Source organism: Hoplias malabaricus, chromosome 2 (genome assembly GCF_029633855.1).
Source record: "Hoplias malabaricus isolate fHopMal1 chromosome 2, fHopMal1.hap1, whole genome shotgun sequence".
NCBI classification, from domain to species: Eukaryota; Metazoa; Chordata; class Actinopteri; order Characiformes; family Erythrinidae; genus Hoplias; species Hoplias malabaricus.
Window position 1 is genome coordinate 7,238,596 of NC_089801.1, and position 27,744 is coordinate 7,266,339.

The following is a 27,744-nucleotide window of genomic DNA, read 5'->3' on the forward strand; positions in this document are numbered from 1 at the left end:
TTATAATGCAAAACCAGAAATGGTCTTGCTTACCTGGAAAGCATAGCCCCCATTTGAATGGCAACAGCCATTTTAGTCATTATGTTGTCATTGTATACATTATTTGGTTTGGGCTTTACACAAGGAATATCAGTGCTTTATTAGCATTAGTAACACATTTATCAGAGAATATATTAAAATTATATTTCAGCTCTTATTTTTTTCAAAAAGTAAAAACATAAACAATATTTTGGACGAAACTCTTCACACATTCAAAAGATACTCATTTGTGTAGCCTTTAAAACAATAAAACATAAGTTCAAGCCTTAGTAAGGCATTTAAACATTAGTCTTGCAAGAAATCACATATCTAAACAATATTTAAGTATCTCTAATAGTGTTGTAATTCTTTGTGTGCAAAACTGCATGTGGAACACAACACATTTCCATTTCGCGACAGATATTTCCCTCAGTGTAAAAGTTAGCTTACAGGTTAGCTTCCTTTTCTCTGAGGGGAAAATCTACCGCCATTTTAATCCTTACATGTAGAGTACGGATACCAACACAGGACAAACGTAATCTCATTGTGAACCTTAATCTTAGCAGTATTGGCACCTACATAAACAAAAGTGTTTTTATCTAAAAACACATTTTCTTTCAAAGTCAAGCAAGTCTTGGACATTAATCTACACATATTTGACTCCTGAAAAATGTTGATTTGAGTGAGTAAAGTACTTTTTATTTACAGTTAGCTAAGATTTCCAATATTGTAATTAAAGTGGCCGGAACTTGGGGTAATACGCTAAAATCTGAGGTTGAGTCACCTAAAGCTGTTTACTGTGACAGGTCAATTTTGATGATTTAACACTACCTCAAAGTGATTTATTTTGTTTAAATCAGGTCTTGTTTTGCCGCGGGCCTTCATTATGGTCAAATAAAAGTGCGCGTTCAGGTGTAAAATACGAGAGAATAGACAAAAGTAAGAGGAACACTGAAGCGCCACTAATTCTAAATCTGAAGTCCACTGGGGGCGGGAGGTCGGTTTGGGACACGCCCCCCAGCCCCTCCTTCCGTCCCAGTGCCCTCTCACTCATTACCGCCCATTCTCCTCCAATCAGTCACCTCCCTCCTCCGCGAGCTCATGCATAAACATGAGGCCCCCGTGGTTATGGTGTCTCTGGACTTCCAGTTAGTTGAAAGGTGTTCATTAGGGTGGTCTGGTCGGGGAGTCCCTGTGTCCATCTGAAGGCGAAGAAAACGCAGTGTGTTTCTGTGCTGTTGTGTGTGGCGGGAAGACCATGGCTCGCGCATCGAGCCCGCGCGGGCCGCTCCTGCTGCTTTTGCTGGGAATAGTCCACCTCACTTCAGCTCAGGTAAACTCACCTTCTGCACTCTGCTCTGTGTCTTACAGATAACCGAGGCTCGGTTTGAGGTAAGCCGCATGTTTTGGTGTTTTGGAAGAGCCTCTTGTGGGATTTACATGTGGAAATGGACTCATTTAATGCAATAAAACTTCAAAATCCCAATATAACCTTCGTAAACATGCATGTTCTAGACTTTACTGTTGTTTTTATGGAGTTGCCAGACGTCCTACTGTTTATTTATTTATTTTTCTTTGGTCAGTAGACATTACTGCTCATACCCTTGGGCAAGCTGTGTCATATTTGCCATGTCCCATCACTGTACATATTAGAAACTGCTGCTTCAGAGTAAACATGCGAGCACAGTTCATTGTTGCTTACAGAGTGCTTTTTTATGGTCTGCATTACATGTTTCACTCACTAGGCCTGAAGTCTCTAAGCACACATTAGCCATATTATTATTTATTTTGTTTTCTTCTTAACAGAGAAATGGAGTACCATCGGGCCCACCAGGACCTCCGGGTGTCCCAGGAATTGACGGTATATCTGTGAGTTCAGTCATCATGTTTTTAATCCTTTATCTGCTTTATAAATCAGTTATCTGTTACCTACTGGGAGGCCACACCCCCATTGAATTACCATTAGTCTGGACAGCGTGGTAAAGTTACTGTTTTTCAGGGAGACAGAGGTGACGATGGAGACGATGGCCCCATTGTAAGTATCAAGTGTTTATTTATTTATTACATATTTGCAAATCATTACCTTATTAAAGCCCACCTGAGGTAAATACATATGGTGTTAATGGATGTGCCTCCGTTCTGAACCGTGACCCTTTAATTCACAGAAACCCATGCATTGATGGCTTTGCGGTGTGTTTTTTGGGGAAATTATGGGTTTTAAAGTTTACCTAATTTTCTAATTGTGAATTTACAGTTTCATTTGAAATAATTAGTGACGATATGAAACAAACTTGGGCGGCACGGTGGTGCAGCAGGTAGCGACCTGGTAGGGACTTGGAGGTTGTGGGTTCGATTCCCGCTCCGGGTGACTGTCTGTGAGGAGTTGGTGTGTTCTCCCTGTGTCCGTGTGGGTTTCCTCCGGGTGCTCCGGTTTCCTCCCACAGTCTAAAAACACACGTTGGTAGGTGGATTAGCGACTCAAAAAAAGTGTCCGTAGGTGTGAGTGAATGTGTGTGTGTGTGTTGCCCTGTGAAGGACTGGCGCCCCCTCCAGGGTGTATTCCCGCCTTGCGCCCAATGATTCCAGGTAGGCTCTGGACCCACCGTGACCCTGAACTGGATAAGAGTTACAGATAATGAATGAAACAAACTTTGTATTTGAGTTGTTGTACATGTAAACAACGAGTAACTGAACATTTTGTTTTTTAACATGAATCCATGTTATAGATGAGCAAGCCTACACACCCTACAGTTGCATAACGTCTCTGCTCCAGGAGACCTGATCTCATAAAAGGGTGGTAACTTCTAAGAGGAATCAGGTGATCTGTGGTGACACATAGGTTAATAGGTGAGACAGGTGGTCTGTAACGCCAGAGGTGGGCTCTGACTGATGGGGTTTGGAGTGAATGTTTTTAGCAAGTGCTGAAAATGGAGGCCCAAGTTCACATATTTGCAACGTTCACGAAAAGAGCATCAAAACTACGGGTGTACGTGCTGTATATAGTATGTTCTAACAGGCTACAAATGAAAGAGTCGATGTTTATTTGAACGATTCGCTCCACAAAGTCAGTAAGAGAAGGCAGTTGTGGAATTTAATATAAATTAAATATTATGAGTAAACATAACATAAGAGATACTGTGATACAGATTTACTGATATTTTACCAGAAGTAGGAAAGAATTGCTAGCTGTTGTTATAGCAGTCATTGAGTAATAATTGTTATTACAGCTCATGCATTGTTCCATTGTTTTAAACTCTAGGGACCTGATGGTGATCCTGGAAAACCCGGCTCTGCAGGACTTCCTGGGCTACCTGGAGCTGATGTGAGTGCTTTGCTGCTAAGTTCCTTTGAGACTTGATGGCACTGCTGCTGTGATTACTGTTTTTACTGTCATATAATCTAAAGGACTGGGAGATCTGTTGTGTGTGAGGGGATGGGAGGGGGGCTGGAAGACCTCTGCAAACAGGCAAAAATGCAGGGAATTTCTCATGCTGGACTGAAGTAACGAGCCCAGGAAGAGCTTCCTCCTTTAGACAACAGTCTTTTTGTTTAAGCCTGGAGACCTCGAGAACTGGACTTAATTAAAGTCTGTTCCCTGTGAAAATAGGTAGAGTGGGTTAAGAAAATAAAGCCTCTTCTGCCCATAGCTGCTCTCATACATAGTCAGAGAAGAACAATAACAGTAACAGTAACTATAATAAAGTATCATGGTTTATGCACTGAAACAGGTTTTGATGTATTTCCACGTGAATAATAAACATAACACAACTTTACTTTAGATGATAATTACTGATCTAACACATTCCTGTGGAACTCTCTTTTCTGACGGGTGTTAAATTGGTGCAAAGTTTACTTTACTGTTATTATTAAGCATGTGATTTACTAGGCTACTCTGACCATACACAGACTAAAAGCAAAGCAAGTACACATACTCTTTCCTAGTAGTTCTTGAGCTTCACATAGATGCCTTGATGCTATACTTCTCTCAATGAGAGTTGTTAGTGTGAGGCAGACACAGAGGATGTCTCTTCCTGAAAACCCTCAAGACGGTGTGAAATGAGGTGTGTGAATGTGGGTTATTTGAGATGGTCAGATGGCATGAAGCTAAAATGCTTGGAGTTTACTGATTGCTGGAAGGTTGGTTGTAGATATGTATCTTGTCCTGTATATCAGAGTCAAAGTGAGCACTGGGGGAGGATACACACTAATAGAATACATTCCTGCCTGGTCATATTCTTCCAGGTCTGTCACTATTAATATGCACATTAGACATATGAGAAAACTCGTTATGACTTTAAGTTAAAAATGCAGCAGTAACATTACATTTTAATTTACATTTCGTTATATTTCAGTAATTGAGTTTTTAACAAGGTAAAGCTATTGAGGCTCTACCCACAAGAACAACCATCGGCTCAGGAGCTGTTTAATGCATTTCAGTCACAGTATCTGCATTCATTAGTGTGCTTCTTGTAAATTATATGTGAATGAAGTGTTCATGTGCAGGCGTTCTGATAAAAACATCCACTTGTTTGAGTGCTAATTTCTATGCAGTTTTGCAGTTACATGCTAACAGTAATGTATTGCCATAATGCGAAACCATGTTTTTGTGACCATATGAACAGCGATTCTCCAGAATATTTAAGGCTTTACCTTTATTGGCTTGTTATTCGATAGTGATTATTCTCTGATTGTCTTATTGTCTCATGTTGCTGACAGTCCACTTTCTTATTTCTGCACTTACCCCATGTTCCATTTTAAGACTGTGCTATGATTATATTCTGATACCGCCCAGTGTTCTCCCTGTGTCTGCGTGGGTTTCCTCCCACAGTCCAAAAACACACGTTGGTAGGTGGATTGGCGACTCAAAAAAAGTGTCCGTAGGTGTAAGTGAATGTGTGTCTGTATGTGTTGCCCTGTGAAGAACTGGCGCCCCCTCCAGGGTGTATTCCCGCCTTGCGCCCAATGATTCCAGGTGGGCTCTGGACCCACCGCGACCCTGAACTGGATAAGCGCTTACAGATAATGAATGAATGAATGAATGATACCGCCCAAAGAAACAATGGCCTAAACAAAAACACTTCACTACACAATAACATTATTGTACCACCTCAAATAAATCTAAACATGTTTATGTTGTAATTTTAACAATATGAAGTTTGGTCAGCAGGGGGAACAGTGCACTCACTGCTCCACCTCCAACTCAGAGCACATCTATTGGCTCATGACCCTCAAAATTCAGTCCTCTCATTGGCTCACATCTGCATGAATTAGGACATGCTTCATGTAAATGTTGTGTGAATGAGGCCTGATAAACTGGTGTTTGTTTTCACACTGAAGCTGATTAATCAACTGCGCTCAAATCCCTACTTGTTTCCACTTTTAAAGAAAATTTATTGTAGGAGGCGATTAATATTTTACATGATTCAGAGCCGTGAAATCTGCGCACATTCGTTTATTTCCTTTGTTGTGTCTGTTCACAAGATGGCACTGAAGTGTTTTTTTGTGTTTTGTCCCGGAAAGACCGGGATTGCATGGGTAAATAGCTCTATGGCTTTTAAAATTTTGATTCAACACTGCATTTACACCAAACTACCATTTTATAGCTCCACTGACCATACAGGAGCACTATGTAGTTCTATAAGTACAGACTGTAGTACACATGTTCCTCTGTATACTTTCTTATCATCCCCATTTCACTCTGTTCTTCACTGGTCAGGACTCCCATAAGACCACCACAGAGCAGGTATGATTTGGCTGGTGGATCATTCACAGTGCTTCACTGACACTGACAAAGTGGTGGTCTCCTTGTATGTGCTGTGCTGGTACGAGAGGATGAGACACAGCAGTGCTGCTCGAGTTTTTATACACGGTCTAGTCTGTTAGACACACCTTGCAGGTCTGCACAGGTTTCTGCACAGTGTGTGTTGGTCGTCCTCTGGTCACTCATCGGTGACACAGGACGCTGTCGGCTGGATATTTTTGGTTGGTGGACTATTCTCACTCCAGACACTGAGGGCTTTAAAAACCCTAGCAACCATGCTGTGTCTGATCCACTTGTACCAGCACAACACACACTGACACACCACCACCACCACATCAGTGTCCCTGCGATGCCAGTGTCCGTCCAAATAATAAAAATTTATTTATTTTTCATAACAACGAACCATGCATAGCTTTTGTAAAATATTTAATGAGTTTTTAGCTTTAAAGGAGATGAAGATTTAAAATATGATATCGGGTAGTTATTTTAAACTGAGCAACCATCACAGTTCTACTGCTACAAAAATAACATTCTCTGTATAATTACATTGTAAGAGATTCATATTTTCACAAGTAATTGCTGTGCCTCTTAGATGCTTTCACTCTACAAAGTTCTTATTATGAATAATGACACTCCTAAGAATTTGCTCTGTTTTTTCCTCAGGGGCTGACTGGCCCGGCAGGAGACGTGGGTCCGGATGGCCCCCCTGGGCCGAAGGTAACTGGCTAATGAACCTTCAGCTTTGAGTTCGGTAGACCTTCAAAAAGTACAGCAGCCAAATTTTTGCCCACTCCACGGCATTGCAGAGGGAATTACTGAGCAAAGCAATTCCTCATGACAAATAAGCCCTAATCCTGTCAGAGATTTCTTTAATCTCCGTGGGTAAAACAAGGCCTTGACACCAGTTCCGATTAAAGTAACTAGACTGCTGTGCTTGAGTGATTCTAAATGAACTCTCGAGGCAATTATTTCCAAGTTGTGTTCAAAGGATTATGGATCATATGGCTGACATTGTAAACACAAGGTGATAACCTGTTGGTGCTCTATTTATGGTTTCTGTTGGTGCTACATATTCTTGATATTTTGTTTTCTAGTGCAATATTAAAACATGTGCTCTTGTGATTTAGGGAGAACCTGGTAAGCCTGGACCTCGCGGAGAAGCTGTGAGTGTGTGTCTTCTTTTGAAATAACTGCTCTGTCCAAAATAATACTGTAACATTTGCAGGGTCAGAATATTAAAATGTGCACCTTATTGACTTTCCCACTAAAGAATTACCCTAGGGCCAGTTAGTATACAATGAAAGGTTCAGGTTTTTCTGACGGTGTACACTAGTAACAGTACGGTGACCAGACGTCCTCTTTTACCCGGACATGTCCTCTTTTTTAGACTTAAAAAAATGTCCGGGCGGAATTTCACAAACGTCCGGGATTTTGTTTTTCTAGAGTTTACATAGAACTTCGAGAAGCGTTTCGTTCACAAACTAGTCCCGCCCTCCCCTACTCCGATTGGTTCGCTTGAGTGAGAAGGGGGTGTGGTGAAGTAGCCTAAAATCTTCTGATTGGACGGTCTGACTGTAGAGCTACCGTTATTGGTCGATAATCTTCTCTGTAAACATTTAATTGGTCAGTCTGCACGTCAGTAGTCCTTGTTTACGTCAGGCAAAGCTCATGCACCTACCCTTATCTCGAGCAGCAATGCCGAAACGTAAATGTAAGTTCTCAGATTAATTAAAAAATAAATTCCCATGTTTTGTGTAGCAAATAAAGGTGTAAAGGACCTGTGTCCTCTTTTTTACCATCTCAGATCTGGTCACCATAGTAACAGTTATGTTATTGTAAATTGTGTGTATATTACAAGCATTGTTTATAGTGTACAGCCATGATTTCTTACTAGAACAGCAAACTACACCATAGAGAAGATAAAGTTGTTGGTAAAGTAATGACTGCACCAGAAAGTGATATTTACAACTGACTGAGAAAAACGTGTGTAGGTCAAAAGGTCAACGTCTAGACACAAGGGGTAAATTGTGACTGTCCTCTAGTGGTTCAACCCTGATATTGCCATTAATTAAAAAACATTTACACGTTATACCAAAGTGCAGAGTGCTCATATGAAGAACCAAACTGATATTTTGTCTCTTTTTTGTAGGGTGTTGGGCCTGATGGACCCCCTGTAAGTTATTCTTGTTGGCTGTTGCTACTATTATAAAACAATTTGGCACAGAACTCTCTCGACTGATTTTACTCTCTCAGTTTCAAGCAGTTTATACATTTTTTATTTATGAACAGGGACCACCTGGACCTGGTGGACTTCTGGGCGAGCTTGGTAAAGTTGGTCCCCCTGTGAGTAACTCATTTGCATATAGACACATATCTAGATATTTGCTGTTTTATATCCCACACATCTGCTTCCTCACAAGCGTGTCCCTTGTGGAGCTAGAGGTGTTGAATTCAGTCTGCTGCCGGAGTGGGTGTCTGCTGAATTCCATATTAAAACTGAAGTACAGAGAACAACTACATTCAGAGGCACATTTCAAATGGCTCACTCTTCCTCTGTAGTGCACTGCAAAAGTCATGAAACTATGGATTCTACACCCAGATGGTTCTTTAAAGGTTATATTTGGAGACTCTGTAATGGTGGCTGAATGTGAATGGCTTTCATTTACACACATTATGCATTTTTTGCGAGTAGAAGCTGGTATATCATGACCTATGCAGTGCACTATATTGAAAACTAAGAAGCATTTGAGATTCAGATCCAAATCTGTGTAAGTACATACCTGCAGGGATTTTGTCACTCACAATATGTGCTTGTCAGTCCCATGGATTATAAGCCAATATATAGTAATTCATCTTAATTAATTATATTTTGTAGGTTGATTACAAAAATAAAATCATATTATTGAATGGGGCGCAGCAGGTAGTGTCACAGCTCCAGGGACCTGGAGGTTGTGGGTTCGAGTCCTGCTGCGGGTGACTGTGTGTCTGTGAGGAGTGTGGTGTGTTCTCCCTGTGTCTGCGTGGGTTTCCTCTGGGTGACTGTCTGTGAGGAGTGTGGTGTTTTCTCCCGGTGTCTGCGTGGGTTTCCTCCGGGTGACTGTCTGTGAGGAGTGTGGTGTGTTCTCTCTGTGTCTGTGTGGGTTTCCTCTGGATGACTGTCTGTGAGGAGTGTGGTGTGTTCTCCCTGTGTCTGCGTGGGTTTCCTCCGGGTGACTGTCTGTGAGGAGTGTGGTGTGTTCTCCCTGTGTCTGTGTGGGTTTCCTCCGGGTGAATGTCTGTGAGGAGTGTGGTGTGTTCTCCCTGTGTCTGCGTGGGTTTCCTCCGGGTGACTGTCTGTGAGGAGTGTGGTGTGTTCTCCCTGTGTCTGTGTGGGTTTCCTCCGGGTGAATGTCTGTGAGGAGTGTGGTGTGTTCTCCCTGTGTCTGCGTGGGTTTCCTCCGGGTGACTGTCTGTGAGGAGTGTGGTGTGTTCTCCCTGTGTCTGTGTGGGTTTCCTCCGGGTGAATGTCTGTGAGGAGTGTGGTGTCTTCTGGATTTTTTGCTTACTTCAGTATTTTAAACTTAGGTCATTAATTGTGTCATACTTAAGCTTGTTCGTTGTTGAGGGTGTGTTGAATTGTTAAAACAACAGAACATGCACCGTGTTCACACTTCTGCATGTCAATGTACAAAGTCTTCTATAATGTTTGGAACAAAGAACAGTTTCCATAACATGCTTACAACACCTTTTACACAATCCCCCTCATTTCAGGGCAAAATAATGTAAGGGACATTTGACTTCACAGGTTTTTTTATATACTCAGGTGTCTCCCATTGTTTCATTAGTGCAGGCATACGATTCCTAGGCTCGCTTCTAAACTGTCAACATGAGGATAAGAGTTGTGCCAAAGAAAAGCAAAGACATTATGAAGCTGAAAAACAAGAATAAAATCATTAGAGACAGACTCAAATGTGTGGAGTATTATTAAGAACTCAGTGGTGAGCTCATTATTCACAAAGGGACTGGTAGGCTAAGGAAGATCTTCAGTCTTATGGTAAAGTTAAATGCCCAGTTGTCTGTTTGACAGTTCAGAAACAGCTTTCAAGAGGCGGGTGTCTGTTTGTCTGAGACTCCTATTCCCAGTAGACTTCATGACCAGAACTACAGAGGCTACACTGCAAGACACAACCCAATAGTTAGCTACAAATACAGAATGGCAGATTAAAAAAAACAAGTACATAAACAGAGTCTGGAGAAAGGTGCTGTGGACAGATGAGACCAAGATGAACCTGTCTCAGAGTAGTAGCAAGAACAAAGTGTGAAGGCAAAAAGGAACTGTCCATGATCCAAAGCTTACCACTTTATCTGTGAAACATGGTGGTACTCGTTCCATTAAATTCCTCCAAACTCACTGGGTAGTGCTCATCCTACAGCAAGATACACATCTCATGCTAAGGGACCACTTGTGTTTTTCAAAATAAACAATGGAAAGTTCTTGAATGTCAAACCCAGTCATCTGATTTCCATCCACGCCGAAGGAAAAGCTTAAGGGAAAAAGGCCTTGAAACAAGCAAGAACATCACCAAAGGAGATACTCAGCACCTGGAGATGTCTCTGAATCACAGAGTCATTGCATATCTGCTTTAATTTGCATTCATTGCTATATCCCTAACATTACTGGGCTCCTGAAATGAGGGGCACTGTCTAAGAAAGTGTTGTAATTTCACTTTGTCATGTAACTGCAAAAACTGAAATTTAAGTCCATCAACTGTATTTCCGTATTACAGGGGGCAATGGGAGTCAGAGGACCACAGGGACCTCGTGGACCAGCAGGGCCTCGAGTAAGTACATTCGTTTTTAATTGCTATAAGAAGAGCTGTGACCACTGCCTCTACTTCTTAGTATACACTGAGTTACCAGCCTGTTAGGTTCATCTGCGTTATACATGCACTCATTCGGGGGCAGCTGTGGCCTAATTGTTAGAGAAGTGGTCTCAGGACTGGAACGTCACAGGTTTGCTTCCCACAACGTGCCGGAACATCCACGACTGAAGTGCCCTTGAGCAAGGCACCTTACCCCCAAACTGCTCCCGGTGCTGAAGGTGGTTGCCCAATGCTCTGGGTGAGTGTGTTCACTGATGAGGGGCTAAAAGACTAAGCAACTAATGATGAGGGATTAATAGTCTTCAACCTAGAATCTACAATATGGAACAATAGGGTAAGGCTATGCTAGGCTAGGCTATTATTAAAGGACATCTTGGAACGCCATGATAGCATTTGCCTTGAAAATATTGTTGCGCAATTTCAAATATAATTCTAAAAGTTACTTCTGTTTGCTTCTAGGGTGCTGCAGGAATACTGGGTGGCACAATGGAACTGGTAAAATCAATTTACCACATTTTACCGATATATTAAAGCTATTATATTACAGCTATATGGCCTCAGACTTGTGCATTAAGCATGTACAAATGTTCTTTTTGACTCTTGCAGTGCCCCGGTGCTTGTCCTCCTGGAACATCTGGCCATCCTGGACTACCTGGCATGAAAGTAAGTAATTTCATAGTCTTCGTAAAAGAATTCTGCAAGCACTTGCATAGAGAGCTATAAATAAATAAAGAGTTTTTTTGATTAATACTTATAATCACCACACTTCCCAGTTTAGTGCATTGAATTTTATTTTGTTTAATGTGTAGCTGTATGTATATAAGTGTCGTAATCACATACAACAACATTTACCTCTCAGGGTCACAAAGGTGTGAAGGGAGAGGCTGGAGAACCTGGTAAACAGGGGCACAAGGTAAGACTTCACAAGTCTTTTTAAAATGAAATAAAACGAGTTAATGAAGGATGGAAAAATGATATGATCAAATTGATTAGTGAAGTATTCTGAGTTGTGTTTCTGTCTAGACAGCCTTTTTCTAAATTTTTAACTGCATTAAAGGGCCATAGGCACATGCACTAAACAGTCCCACTTCCAGCTGCACTATTGGACAATGTATTTTATTCTACCAGTCATTTACATAGCAACAATCAAGCACTCTATGTGGAGGCAATGTGGGAATGTGCCAGTTTGCAGTCTCAGGGGACCCACAAGGATAGCACATGACACAAATGGGCCTGAATATGATTTGAATCAAGGCTAACGGTGCAGTTCTCTATTACAGGAAGGGAATGCTTTTGTTAGGTGTAGTCTCTTGGGCCGTATTGTTGCGCAAGGGATTTAAAGAAATGAGTACACAGTGAAGTCCTTTATTATAGGAATGCAGATATTATAAAATAACTATATGTTATAAACGTGGGGCGGCACAGTGGCGCAGCAGGTAGTGTATCGCAGTCACACAGCTCCAGGGGCCTGGAGTTTGTGGGTTCGATTTCCGCTCCGGGTGACTGTCTGTGAGGAGTGTGGTGTGTTCTCCCTGTGTCTGCGTGGGTTTCCTCCGGGTGCTCCGGTTTCCACCCACAGTTCAAAAACACACGTTGTTAGGTGGATTGGCGACTCAAAAGTGTCCGTAGGTGTGAGTGAATGTGTGTGTCTGTGTTGCCCTGTGAAGGACTGGTGCCCCCTCCAGGGTGTATTCCCACCTTGCGCCCAATGATTCCAGGTAGGCTCTGGACCAACCGCGACCCTGAACTGGATAAGGGTTACAGATAATGAATGAATGAATAGTTATAGTTGTTACAGACCATTATGACCTGATTAGCAATATATTGTGCGTCTTAAGATTCAGAACTGGAATTCTTTGAAAATCATTTATCACTTGAGTTGCCCTTATTCCAAATAAATGATCTTTTATATAAATCTCAGGGAGAGGAGGGAGACCAGGGAGCCCCAGGAGAGGTTGGATCCCAAGGCTCAACCGTGAGTGTTTCAAACTCACTCTTTCATTTATGATTTTCATTTTTCTCATTTCTCATTGAGGCATTTTATTTGGAAAGAAACCCAAATAATGTTTGTCTTATCAGGGTCCACAGGGAATACGAGGGGCTACAGGAATGATGGGTGCCAAAGGAGAGATGGCAAGTAAAGGTTTCATAATTTCAGTGGTGATACTCCTATGGGAGCTTATGGTTATAAAACTATAAAACTGTGAATCCCCTTGGTTTTTACTTACAGGGAGCTCGCGGCAATGATGGGGATCCAGGTCCTCAGGGAGTTCCAGGTGCAGCTGTAAGTTCTGATGTCATTAAACTGTCACTTGATTTTATTGAGTGATATGTAATTGACGACCCACTCTTGATTCTGAGGATTTTTTTCACAGCTTTTTGAAAACAATAATTATTTAGCAGTAATATGTCATTCTAATTTTGATTTTTAAAAAACTCAGGTGTTTCTTACTATAAAGGAACTAATAGGACAGTTTAAAAGAAGTATTTGTGTAATCAATTAACTGTGAAAAGCCTGATTTTGATCTGAATGCATTTCTTCTGAGTCACATTTATGGCAAACTCTGATTTTCATTATGTAAGTGTTATAAGAATGTTTTATGGATGAAAATGTCCTGATTAGTAAGGCTTTTTATTTGAAATGTGATGCAGGTCTGTTTTGTTGTTTCAGGGTGACCGTGGTCAGAGGGGAGCAATGGGAGAGCCTGGCCCTAGGGGTGAACAAGTATGACAGAGAGCACAACCAGTTCTGATTGCATTCAAGCCATAATGTCCTTATTATAATACAATTACAAGCGAAGGTGTTTAACAGATTGGTTTCTGGAGTGCCTGAAATGATAATGAAGGGTGTATAATCTCTATTTCTAGGGATCACAAGGGCCAAGAGGCATCACTGGTCTTCCAGGGCCAAAGGGTGGGAGTGTAAGTACATGTCAGCATGTCAAAGTCGGCACATGATAACAACGTTTGTTTTATTACCTACAAAACTGTTTACTGTTTATATTTGTATAAATGCTATGTGTATTGGAGGGTTGTTATTGATAAATGCGATTTGAGACTTGATTTGCATCTGAGAATAAAAACAAAACCATCCAGTCATTCATTCATCCATGCACATAACACCATACATCAGTTAAATTCTGTGTTAATACACAAACTTAAAAAATGTACCTATCTTCTTATCTTGCTTGGCATCTATAGCCTACTGTTAAAAAGTGGCAACACACAGCCGCTTGTTGCCCATGATTTATGTTTTTATTTTCCAGATCCATTGTATATTAATCTACAAATATGATTTTAAGCCAAGCAATCATGGGGATTTTTTTCTATTTTTAGGGTTTGCCTGGTGTAGATGGACGAGAGGGAATTCCTGGAATGCCTGGACCTAAGGTATAGTAATTGGGAATTATACGACATATAAAGCATTTCAGTCTAAAGTTATAATTCAGTAAGTTGTGAAGTTAGACGAAGTTAGACACGGTGGCGCAGGTGTCACACAGCTCCAGGGTCCTGGGGTTGTGGGTTCAAGTCCCACTCTGGGTGACTGTCTCTGGCTTCTTTGGTGTCCTCTCACATGCTAAAAACACATGTTGGTAAATGAATTTGTGACTCAAAAGTGTCCATAGGTGTGAGTGAATGTGTGAGTGTGTGTTGCCCTGTGAAGGACTGGTGCATTCCTGACTTGTGCCCAGTAATTTTGAGTAGGCTTCGGACCCAGTGTGCCCCGGAGTTAGATAATCTGTTACGGACATTTAAAATAAAAATGAAGTGTGAAGTCAGATTAGAAATCCAAAGCTCATTGTGTTAAGACTCATGAAACTACATTTCACACAGGGGACTCCTGGCAAAGCTGGCGCTCCTGGGGAGGTTGGACAACAAGGGCTTCCTGTAAGTATGATCCACATTTTTGGAATTGAATATCACACAAAGGGCCACACTTGAGTAAAACTGTGAAAACTATCACAAACATAACATCATTGCTGATGATTAATTGCAGTTTGTTTTTCACTATTTGATCAAATTTTCTTTTCTTTGTGTTGTATTTAAAACGTTTTTACTTTTCTTTTCTTTTCTTTTGCTCTTTGTGGTTTTAATTTTTTAAAAATAATCCTGAAAAATTTACTATCACTAATATTTATATTTATCCTACACTATGTTTCTTTTTAGAGCTGTTTATTGCATTAAAGTGTTCCTATTGATTTTGATTTTGCTATTTGCATCTAAGTATTTATATAAAACATTAAAAAAAATATTTGTCTGCTGCTTCCAGAAGTTCCATACCAAACATATATATTTCATTAGAATATTCATGGTTCTCTGCCAATGTTTTTACAAAAGTGCCATTTTGATTGCTTGATTGAGTTGTATTTCATTAATTAAATTAATTCTTTTCATTTATATCCAAATAAATTAATATATAAATGCTCTGTGGTAGACAGTGGACCAAAAATATTATACATATGTGTTTATAGAAATGTATAAGGGTAGTGCATTGATAGTTCAAACAAAACAATGTTGGTTTAAAAAACTATCAAATCTGAATGAATGGGAATTTGAGTTACAAAATATTGTTTAGAGTTACCAGCTTTGTTAAGCAGCCACTTTGTTGAATATATTTAGTACTGTGTGTAGGTTTGCATACCAGTTCAAATATAATTCTGAATCCAACTGCACAAGCCACTTACCTTTGACAAAATATAGAAAGGTTAGCGATCTGTTTGGACTGTTTTTCTGATGTATTTTGTTTGTGTTTGTGTAGGGCTTACCCGGTGTTCCAGGGCCAAAGGGGTCTGCCGGTGAAAAAGTGAGTAATATTAACATGTTTTCAATAACATATGGACCAGTAACATGGAGATCGCTGGTTGGTGTCTAGCTGTCAGAGGCCAGGAGTCCTAATTGGTCAACTAGGATGGCCCCCTCTTCGCCATCACCGCCCATGTCTCTAGCACTGGCATCTATCATCTGATGTTACAGATGTGGGCAGTTTGCATTCTCCTCTGATGTGCAAACTGTACAGTGACATTGCATCACTTATCTCGGAGGAATACCATGTTTACATCCACACTCCAGGGTGAACGCTATCAGTAAAGACCGGTGGGTGGAACTGGAGAGGTCAAATTTAATGAAATTTGGGGTGATTCAAATTTAGATGAATATCTAAAATATCAATACAAACCTGCATCATAATAGGAAAACATCCAGTCAAATGTATGTGGTGTTGCAGCTTTGATATCGTGACACTCTTGTTGTTGACAGTTTTGAAAATCATTTTGCTGCCTGAACATGGTCTATTTATTGGTGATATCTATGAAAAGATACCGTGGCATTGTTTATTATCACATTAAAGATAACATGTTGATAGTTGTTGCCAGAAGAAGTTTGTCTCAGCTGCTGTTTTTATAATTTCAGGGTACTTCTGGTCAATCGGGTCTCATGGGAACTATGGGATCTGCTGGGAAACAGGTTAGTTGGTAATACATACTGTACTGTAATGGAGTAATTAACTCTTTAAGGTAGCCATATAATGCCATTTTTCGAGGATACTCAGTTTTGCGTGATTTATAAATCAGAATGACTTTGTAGTAAACCAATATTTCTAAGTTTCTGAGTTCAAATTGCAGAGGAATTGCTGTGAATGTTTTTTTCATAACTCATCCCTAACCATTCCTTCACCTATTCCTCACTAGCAGCTCAAGACAGGGTTATGATATCGTACACAAAGAGAGCCATCAGTGTCCCAATGAATCGTTTGACAGAACACAGAAATATGTGATAATTAAACAGGGAAATATGTTATTTCATTATTTCATTAAACTGATTGAGCATTTCAAAGAGAGGCCACAGGGAGAACACAAAGATCATCTAAATCTAATTTCCTGTTTCTAACAGGGAGAACGTGGAGAGCAGGGGGAAGTTGGGCCTCTTGGACCTATTGGTGGACCAGTGAGTGATTGCCTTCTAATATAAAAATAAAAAAGCTACCATATCTATAAAAGATTATACTGTTAAATGCTAATGTGTTGTATTTTAAATGGTTTAACATCACTTTTCTGCTTAGGGAGACCAAGGAGAACAAGGACCAACTGGACCAATGGGGAAACCAGGAGCTAGAGTAAGTGATGTTGCTCTTATGGTCTCATTGAACACCACAGACATGTTGTATGTCAAATATAAACAAACCATGAGTAACTTTGGCTAGAAATAAAACTAAACTAAAACTAAGGGGAAGCAAAAATCAATTTTTAAGACCTTGAAAACCAGTGACGTCCAGCAGAGTGTGAACAAGAATTAAGAGAGATCCAGTGACTACTGTTTTAGATTGGGAATACTATACTATACTCCTTGTTGGAGTCAGTGCAAGCCCAGTCTCATGGGCTGTGTCAGATAGACACATGCAGATGGCTTCATAGTGGTCAGGCTGGTGAGAAGGAACACTGTCTCTCAACAGCTTGTGTTGAACCAATCCTCTCAGTCTCATTAGGGAGTTGTTGGGGCACGAAGGGACACTCAACCAGGTGCTGATGAAAAAAATGACACCATTTAGAATGTTAATTGAGAGCAAACATCTCCCTATTTAACAAAGCCTTGAATAAACACAGACTTACATCAGTAACCCAAAGTCAGATATGAAATATATTTAAAAGAACTGAAGCTATCAGATCTCCACTTATCTGTCTGATCGTCTGTGTCTGCATTTTTAGAAGGCACCTTGTCTGTCATCAGCTCATGTGCTAAAGCACTACTCAGAATGGTTCTGGAGGCAGCGCTGCCTTCGAGGCAGAAGGGACTGTAATTGGTTACCAGCCAACAAGCCGGGACGAATGTCATTAGTTAGCACACATCACGTGGAGATTGGCTTTTTACCTTCTAAAAGTTAAAAGAATACTTCCTTTCCTCTCTGCTTGCCTTAATTTTGCCTGATGTGGTAGCCATGTGGATCTGTGGGTTTGTCAACTCTGCTTAGAGATCAAGAGAAAGCAAGGAACGCTTATAAGACAGAAAGCTATATTTAAAGTATTTGGATGCAGCCTTCACACAGGTCCACTGGCTGGCACTGTTGCATTGTGGAAGCTGAGAGTGCCAGTGATGAGGAGCTGCAGTACTGCGAGATTAGGCTTTACACAGGGTTTTCACAGCAGTTTATTTAGTATTAGATCTCATAGTCTTAATAGTACTGTGTACTAGCAGGATAGAGTAAGTAGATGATTCATATTAAAATAGTACACCCAAGCAGCATTTTACATAAACAACACTTTCCATTTTCAGTGAACTCAACAGATGTGTGTATTATTACCTTATCTACTCTTGTGGAATCAGGGAAAGCTTGTGAATTGATTTCATTGATGTTATATTAATAATTTAGTCAATAACAGCATTCAAATTTGTATGAAATGTGAAGTATTCATTCTGTTAATCTATTAATTCTAGTTAATCACAAGCATCAATTTTTTGAAAATATACTGAAAAAAGTACATGATTCGCACCTGAATAATAATATATAATACACACACACACACACACACACACACACACACGTGCTGATGGGTGTGCAGGGGAAAACCTAACAGTCTCCGGAGACTGGCCCTGAATGGGATCCTGAAAGAGGAATGTTTTCACAGTAAGAAGAGACATTCTTAAAGCTCTGTCTAGTCAAAGAGCTCTCTGTTCCACACACACTCACAGGCACACAAAAGCTCTGGGATCAAAGATGGAGTGTGTACACAATATTCAAACACATACAGACACCAGGGTAAAGTGTATACTGCAAATCCTTATGAAAGTTCCGTCTTCCCAGAACCTTTATTTTAAAGTCAGATGTGTTCTATGTTTCATTTATTGTTTGCACTCAAAATTCCCCTTTCGCTCAGGAATATAAAACATGTGAAGCCAGCTACCGACTACCGACCGCTCAACGTGCTTGGGCGAGAACACAAAATGTCCAGAACTAGACCAGCGAGGTCTTAGTTCAAATAAAATAGTAACTTATGGAGTACAGTGAAGGATTCTGAAATGAGAGACAACTGTCCGGCACAAGGTTAAAGAAATTGAAATTCTGCTTGTCCATCCAATGTGGTATTTATGCTGTTCTTAGGGCCCTAAAGGTGACCTCGGCCTTCCTGGACTTCCTGGGCCCCCAGGCATGCCTGGAGAGAAAGGAGAGAGGGTGAGCAATGAAAGTTCAAAGCAGTCATACATGAGAAAGGAAACCACAGTTAGAAAATGATGTTAATTGTAAGAATAAGAGCTACAAGCACATTTTTTCATCTGTTGTGATCAGATGAGTAAGATTGTGTTTCAGAGTTTAATTCTAGTGTAACTCACCTAGCTTTAAAAACACTGAAAGACAAGTACATTTTATTTTACTTATTTATTACAAAAGGTAAAGAAAATGTATAGAAAATAGATTTGGAGTGCATTTACTAATCTCTCCACTGTATTAAAATTAAACACATCCTCGACCGAGTTACGAAGAGGAAGAATGATCATTTTAAATAAAATATAGATGACCTACTGACTAGCTGCTTAATAAAAATTGAACATATTTTTTGATCAAATTGTTTCCACAGGGTGATGCTGGGGAACCTGGACCTAAAGGAGAACAGGTGAATGAAGCTGAAAAAAACAAGGAAATTTCACTCGCATCAGTCCCAATTCGTTAAATACACATTTCTCCAAGTGAAAGGGCACCACATGTGACTGCAGTTGTATAAAGCATTAAGATACAGAGGGCACTTAAATAACTGAGGTAATCCCTTTATGTTCTTCTGTGGTGCCACACTTTTGTCCTAGGGAGAGCAAGGTGCCGAAGGGGATCCTGGAGACAAAGGAGATGTTGTAAGTAGAACAATCATTGGACGTGAATAAATGTATTTTTGAAATGTATTTGTTGCTGATTGTGTGTATTTCTCGGAAAGGACCGTCTAAAAATCACTAAGACTGTTTCCTGTTTGTATTTAGGGTGCTCCTGGAGAAACTGGACCTAAGGGAGATGTAAGTCACAAGCACATTTCCAGGGTGTTCAATCGGCCAAAGGTCACTTGCTCTTTAATTGACCTAACTGACATTTAAAATTTGTAAATGAAAATAATGTATATATGTTTTAACCTGAATTAAATAAAGTGCTACATTGTAAGGAGGAGGCAGCAGACTTTTTAATCACAATGAGATACAGGGGTTGGACAATGGTGTAGGACCTCCTTTTGCGGCCAATACAGCGTCAATTCGTCTTGGGAATGACATACACAAGTCCTGCACAGTGGTCAGAGGGATTTGAAGCCATTCTTCTTGCAGGATAGTGGCCAGGTCTCTACGTGATGCTGGTGGAGGAAAACGTTTCCTGACTCGCTCCTCCAAAACACCCCAAAGTGTCAATAATATTTAGATCTGGTGACTGTGCAGGCCATGGGAGATGTTCAACTTCACTTTCATGTTCATCAAACCAATCTTTCACCAGTCTTGCTGTGTGTATTGGTGCATTGTCGTCCTGATACACGGCACTGCCTTCAGGACACAGTGTTTGAACCATTGGAAGCACATGGTCTTACTGGTGCAATGTGCAGTTAATGAAGATTGGACACCAGGCTGCTCCAGTTTAGCCATGACACCTCCCACACTACAATGACAGGTGTTTCAGTTTCATTGTCCAACCCCTGTATGTGTGATTATGCTACAACATTGTGACTTAGATAGCGGCATCCTTTATATCAACTGCTAATGCATTTACTTCACTCACTTTATTTATATAAATTTACAAATTAACACAGAGATTGACCAAAATCAGTCATTTGCTTGTGCATCCCTAATAATCTGTGTACACTGTCTACATTTCAGTTATTTCATATATCCTTCTGTCTCTGAAATAATGTGCCATAATAAATCTTAGTGCTACTGCCCTAAATGTTATGCCACAATAATGTTTTCCGTATTAATGGTGCCTCTTAAACTTCACTACCTCTTTGTCAGTAGATAAATGCATAAAGTGCAAGTTCAGAACAGTTTTGAAACCTGCTAATTCCCTGTGGTGCTGAAGGGCAACCAGGATGTTCCTCACTCACTGCATTTGCTTGTTGATTCCAGGTTGGAAACTTAGGAGAACCAGGTAACCGAGGTCCTGAGGGAGCTCGTGGGCAACCTGGCTTAGAGGGGCCTCCGGGCAGCCCTGGACCACGTGGCGTGCAGGGGGACAGAGGATTTCCAGGCCCTCGTGGATCACAGGGACCAGCGGTGAGTTGAGAAGCCCTTTAAGACCAGACTGTATACTGTACTCATTTTAGCTGCACTGAGGTCACAGGAAAAAAAAATCTACGGCAGCACTGTTGTGTCTGATCCGCTGACGATGAGGGTAGGTCATTTGTAGTGGTAGTGTCGCAGTCACACAGCTCCAGGGACCTGGAGGTTGTGTGTTCTCCCTGTGTCCTTGTGGGTTTCCTCCAGGTGACTGTCTGTGAGGAGTTTGGTGTGTTCTCCCTGTGTCTGCGTGGGTTTCCTCCAGTTTCCTCCCACAGTCCAAAAACACACGTTGGTAGGTGGATTGGCGACTCAAAAGTGTCCGTAGGTGTGAGTGTGTGAGTGAATATATGTGTGTTTCCCTGTGAAGGACTGGCGCCCCCTCCAGGGTGTATTCCCGCCTTGTGACCAATGATTCCAGGTAGGCTCTGGACCCATCTGGGTCATAAACTATAGGTACTCTAATTCATGGTAGTGTCAGCAAGGTCTTGCGAATTGTTAAAAATTGGTGTGTTTTAACAAAAGGGACATTTTTATAGTTGTTAATCTGAGATAAACAAGAGCTTACCAAAGGCAGAAAGATGTCAGTGCCATTTTTAGATTCATACAAAGTCTTCCTGTGTGTTCTCAGGGTAAAGAACCGAGTGATCAGCACATCAAACAAGTTTGCATGCGGGTAATGCAGGGTAAGTCTGGCAGTTCTTGCTCATCCGGAGCGCGGTAAATAAATAAATAAAAGTTGAAATCTCTTTTCCTCCTCCTTAATTTGCTTCCATTTGAAGTCTGGCACAGTCTCAGTTGGAAATAGACACCCACAACGTCAGAACTCTTTAGGCGAGCAAGCAGATAAGCAGTGACCAGCTCAAGAAACGACAATGGGAAATGAAAGAGTGAACTTGTCTTTTGTTTGCATGACGGATGAAAGATTCTATTTGATTCCACGAAGCCTGATCTTCAGAAACACTTTTCTTAAGTTGCCATCCTGCGCTGTCGCACTTTTTTTTCCCCTTTCTCTCGTTTGCCTTGTCTCTTTTGCTTTTTCTTTTTCCGCCCCCAATCTCCTTCCGCAACTTTTCTCCACTGGCTCATGACTTTTTCATCCACGTTTCACTGAAAAATTAATTTTCCCATCAGCTGAGCTGCACTTTCTGCTTACAGGGATGAGCTTGACACCTACTCCCCAGCCCATGCTCCTTCCTCTAAATTCTCAAGCATTCAGTCAAGCATTCAATGTGCATATTTTCATAGAAGACCTTCCAAAATGGAGGTTAGAATTCATCGTACCCTGGCGGGGAGCACTTGCCAAGGGCTGAGTATTGGATTCTTTTAAATCGTGAATAATCATTCTTCCCTTTCACTCCTTTTACTGTTGGAACATAGTTCACAAAAAAAAAAAACAGCCGCAGTCTCTTTCTGCCCAATTTACCGCCGCAAATTGAAAAGGAAAAGATGAGCGAGGGAACATCAAAGCATGGGAGAGAAAGAAAGAGGGGGGGAATTTACAGCAGCTTTGATTGAATATTCTAAATCCCATGAACGGAATGCGTACCCAGTGCCACATTGCTGGGGATTTAGGAAGTTGAAAGTTTCTGTGCGGAGCGGTAACTTTAGTGTGAAACCAGCATTATGTTCCACTAACACATTCCCCACACGGTCTAGAGAGGGACTATTTGGCTAAATAAGGCCTTTAGGGAAAGGGTAGTGGTGAAGGCAAACGGGGCTTTTGCTCAGAGTTATTTCGCACGCAGTAAAATCTAAGCTCATTATCTGAACCCTGTTTAGCACATTATCTGGTTAAAATCTAAATATAAAAGCAAAGCAGTGTAAATATGTGATGTATGTAGTTTGTTGATGTAGGTCTGCTCCGATGTGGAACGTCTGGGCTGGTACAGATGACAGATGCATGGTGACAAGTCTAAGTAGAAAAAAATTAGTATTGTGATTATCATGATATTATGACTTATTTACATAATGATGTCATAGAGTTCCACACAATATGGCGTACATTCATTACGTGAGTCATTTATTATGTAATTAATTTTAATAAGAAATAAAATATCAATGTGTTGATACAGGGGTTGGACAATGAAAGTGAAACACCTGGTTTTAGACCACAATAATTTGTTAGTATGGTGTAGGGCCTCCTTTTGCGGCCAATACAGCGTCAATTCGTCTTGGGAGTGACATATACAAGTCCTGCACAGTGGTCAGAGGGATTTTAAGACATTCTTCTTGCTGTATAGTGGCCAGGTCTCTACGTGATGCTGGTGGAGGAAAACGTTTCCTGACTCGCTCCTCCAAAACACCCCAAAGTGTCTCAATAATATTTAGATCTGGTGACTGTGCAGGCCATGGGAGATGTTCAACTTCACTTTCATGTTCATCAAACCAGTCTTTCACCAGTCTTGCTGTGTGTATTGGTGCATTGTCGTCCTGATACACGGCACCGCCTTCAGGACACAATGTTTGAACCATTGGATGCACATGGTCTTACTGGTGCAATGTGCAGTTAATGAAGATTGGCCACCAGGCTGCTCCAATTTAGCCATGAAACCTCCCACACTACAATGACAGGTGTTTCAGTTTCATTGTCTAACCCCTGTGTATCGCCAATAATATTGTTATCACTAAAATACCCTGAAATATCGTGATATTATGTTAGGGCCTTATCGCCCACCCCTAGTCTTACTTAACTCTACTTAACTCTAGTAAGTGAACGTTTATGGTCACTGCATACAGTAGCATTCTATCGAACTGTGCTTCCAAGTTTGTGGCAACAAGTTGGGGAAGGCTTTTTAAATGCCCCGTTGAGCACCATTAAATAGGAACTAGATTAGAACCCCATCATTGAGCCTGGAATTACCAGCCCTCATCTCTGCCTGACCTCCACTCCTGTGGCTGAATAGAATTGAATCCCCAAAGCCATGTTCTTCACACAACATTAGAGGCTGTTACTGTGGGGACCACTTCCAATGGCTTTATAATAAGATTTTTAACAAGTGCATATGGATGTGCTCTTTGTGGACCCTCTCTAATCCTGAACAGGAGCCCACTTACACAGCACACCTGGACGTTCAATTACCTGCTTGAATTTGACATCAACCCTGAGGTTGGTAGATGGGTCTTTAACACATTGGTATTTCCTGCTGCAGAGCAACTAGCCCAGTTAGCTGCCAGTCTGAGGAGGCCCGAGTCTGGTGCTGTTGGGCTTCCTGGCAGGCCTGGGCCCCCTGGTCCTCCTGGACCTCAAGGAGATAGCGGTTTTCCTGGGCAAGCTGGAGCAAGAGGACTCCCTGGCCTCAAAGGACCACCAGGACAAATGGGTCGCAAAGGCCCTAAAGGTGGGTCAGTGTTTTTGGAACAACTTTTTATTATTAAAACATCTACATCCTTTTCTTTCAGACACAATGTGTATATTAACAAACTGTGAGTACAGCAACAACATGTGCCAGTGTTCCTAATGGAAGCCAGATGCAGTTCAATGAAACGTAAGAGAGGTTCTTTAACCTCACCCTGTCATAAGAAAGTGATTAACTGAGTTCTGCGCATGTTGTAGGTGAAATGGGTGACAGAGGAGCAAGAGGACAGACGGTGCGAGGACCTAAAGGCATGCCGGGACCACCTGGCCTTCCAGGTTAGCAGCAATCCACAAACACACTGCCTCTTTTCTCAGACTGGCGAGGGTTTTCCATTGTACAGGACCCCAAAGCGAATGACACCAGGACGATCTCATTCTAATTCAGAAGGGAAAGGGACCGTAGCTTTGATAGGAGCAGTCATCTGCTGCAAAACAATTAAAGTGATAACACAAACAGCTCGGTTCATTACATGAAATAACGCAGGAGTTATATTTAGCAGCGTTGGGGAGAACGGCTTTTAGAAATCTCACAAGTCCAGTGACTCCGAGCCCTCGTTAGAGTGCAGCCAGACTTGGGTATGTCACTGACGATTACTTTCAATCAGTTTAACATCTGCATAAATAGCCCAGCGTCTGTAGGAATCGTCGTGATTTGATGGGTGCAGACAGTTACATATTGGGTTTTTCCAAGGTTATAAGGAACAACATCAAGCTGCGGTTTGCCTTAGATCCAGAGTTAATGGATTCGAGTAAATAAGCTGCTTGGGAGTCATTGCTTATGCAGCGAGGCTGATGTTCTGTTCCGTGTGGTTGTCTGGGGTGTGATACACACTTGTAGCTGTTTAAAGTGGAAGATGAAATAAGAGTTTTCTAAACACGATTAGGATTTGGATTTGACTCTGATACTGAAGGCAGTAATGCTAAAATAGATACTGGGGCATTGGCCTTGTGAAGGACAGAGTGCCTCAGGCAGTTTTTTCTCTTTATTTGATCTTAAGGGAAACAGGAAGTGCACACAGATTTAGCCATTTAACAAAACTAAAAATAACAGCCTCCACCCAGAACTTATCATAGAACACAGGGGAGGGGTTAACGTAAGACATAACAACAACTAAACTAAACACCAGGAACAACAGCAACATTAAAAGTCTCTTATCAGAGGACTGCCGCAGTCACTGGGACCCCAAGCTTCCATGGTGGAGGCTGTGGCATGCACCCGCTACTGTGGAGTTTGATCCTTGTGGTATTTTGGCCAAAGCATACCACATATCATGTGTCCCCTTTAAAGACAGGTTCACTAAAGGCTGCTGCAGCTCCATTGCCTTTTCTTAAATGAAGGGGTTTGGGAGTGAGCCTCGTGAGCTTTGCTACTGCTTTTATTGTAATAAAGACTGACCATTGTTCATTACGTTTGGAGAGGCGTCCTTATTTCCTCACACTACAGGTCAGGTTTTTAAGAGATGACTCAGTAAACCGGCCTCACACATCTGGCTGCTATTGGTAGGCGTTCCATTTTGCTCCGTTATCCACTAACTACATTAGCACCATTAATTTACTCATTTATTCATTATCTGTAAATCCAGAGCCTACCTGGAATAATTGGGCGCAAGGCAGGAATACACCCTGGAGGGGGCGCCAGTCCTTCACAGGGCAACACAGACACACACATTCACTCACACCTACGGACACTTTTGAGTCACCAATCCACATACCAACATGTGTTTTTGGACTGTGGAGGAAACCGGAGCACCCGGAGGAAACCCACGCAGACACAGGGAGAACACACCAACTCCTCACAGACAGTCACCCGGAGGAAACCCACACAGACACAGGGAGAACACACCACACTCCTCACAGACAGTCACCCGGAGGAAACCCACGCAGACACAGGGAGAACACACCACACTCCTCACAGACAGTCACCCGGAGGAAACCCACGCAGACACAGGGAGAACACACCACACTCCTCACAGACAGTCACCCGGAGGAAACCCACACAGACACAGGGAGAACACACCACACTCCTCACAGACAGTCACCCGGAGGAAACCCACGCAGACACAGGGAGAACACACCACACTCCTCACAGACAGTCACTCGGAGGAAACCCACGCAGACACAGGGAGAACCCACCACACTCCTCACAGACAGTCACCCGGAGGAAACCCACGCGGACACAGAGAGAACACACCACACTCCTCACAGACAGTCACCTGGAGGAAACCCAGACAGACACAGAGAGAACACACCACATTTCCTGACAGACAGTCACCCGGAGCAGGAATCGAACCCACAACCTCCAGGCCCCATTCCAGACGCTTTTCACGAAACGTTCCCGGACTGTTTGTTTGACCACCACTGTCCTGGAGACCTCTATTCATACTGAATCATGAAACACCTGGTGGTCATTGTTTATTTGTCTTACCTGCTTTTGCTCTTCACTCTCAGGTGAGCCCGGAAAGCCTGGTTATGGTCAGGATGGACGTGACGGTGAGAGAGGTCCACCAGGTCTTCCTGGACAGCCTGGTGTTCCTGGACCCCCTGGCTCCGCAGGGCCTCCGGGCTACTGCGACCCTTCAGCATGTAACCTCAGTGCCGGCGCTGCACACCAGTCTCTACAGGACTCCAACATGAAGGGACCGGGCGGAAACTGAGTCCTCTCATTGTCACCAGGGGGGACATGGACTGAGACAGGAAGCTGCAGCACACAGCATTCTCACGTTCTGAGAACGTTCTGCGCCGGCACAGCCCCCCGTGCTAAGCCCAACAGATATAAATGACAAACTTTCACCTTCTCCAGCTTTAACAGGGACACTGCTCTTCCTCTTTCCAGATCTTTCAGAAGATTTTAGATAACTGCGTCACTGCTCTTAAATGGGTAGCATAGCATTTCCTCTTTAGAAGCAGTCTTTTGTAGATCTTCCAAAGTGGTGGAGCTCACAGCTCCTAAAAACGGTTTCTAAATGGTTTTAGTGATAACATTTATTTAGTACAGAACCCTTATATTTTGTGGAGGTTCTTGAAACTTTAAAAAGGTTGTTCACCTCCAGACGTCCAAGTTACAAAACTTTCTGGCTTCATTTTTTTGGAGTGCAGCTTTATTTCTTTAACCTCAGTCCATTGAATTGTCTCCTGAAACACAATGTAGCACACTATCAGGGGAGCTTCTGTCCAAGTGTTTTTTTTTTTTTAATTTCTTATTTGTCGGCATTGAACAGTGCTCTGTGCCGAAGATACATTTCTGAACCAGTCTGCTGTTATCAGTGTGTACAGAAACTTTACAGAGCCTGTTTTCTGAAATAAAAAGGGAGAGAGGATTTCAAAAGAAGGTAAGGGGCCATGCTGCAATATGTCCTGGGCATTCTCTGTACATTTTTGAAAATGAGTTTTTCCTCTGTTGCAGTTTTAGAGCTTTCAGTAGAATTAAAGAATTACTGCTTGGTAGAACTTCAGGATACGACATTTATGGGATATGTATTTATTTTACGTAGGAAATAAGTGAAGGTGACACTGAAGGT

The 27,744-nt window shown here is 41.8% G+C and overlaps 1 protein-coding gene across 1 annotated transcript; it reads left to right on the plus strand.

Moving 5' to 3' along the window:
• The first annotated feature begins 1,186 nt into the window (after positions 1–1,186).
• Positions 1,187–27,737, plus strand: col9a1b (collagen, type IX, alpha 1b). Its single transcript, XM_066659759.1, has 32 exons — positions 1,187–1,351; positions 1,825–1,887; positions 2,018–2,053; positions 3,278–3,340; positions 6,443–6,496; positions 6,907–6,942; positions 7,929–7,952; positions 8,069–8,122; positions 10,546–10,599; positions 11,101–11,136; positions 11,248–11,304; positions 11,501–11,554; positions 12,563–12,616; positions 12,721–12,774; positions 12,872–12,925; positions 13,313–13,366; positions 13,510–13,563; positions 13,978–14,031; positions 14,476–14,529; positions 15,401–15,445; positions 16,051–16,104; positions 16,531–16,584; positions 16,700–16,753; positions 18,734–18,805; positions 19,209–19,244; positions 19,432–19,476; positions 19,600–19,632; positions 20,719–20,865; positions 21,500–21,554; positions 24,021–24,209; positions 24,425–24,502; positions 26,675–27,737. Exons 1-32 carry the CDS (start codon positions 1,277–1,279, stop codon positions 26,878–26,880), a joined length of 2,052 nt encoding a protein of 683 aa, XP_066515856.1. The 5' UTR covers positions 1,187–1,276; the 3' UTR covers positions 26,881–27,737.
• Positions 27,738–27,744: the final 7 nt, after the last annotated feature.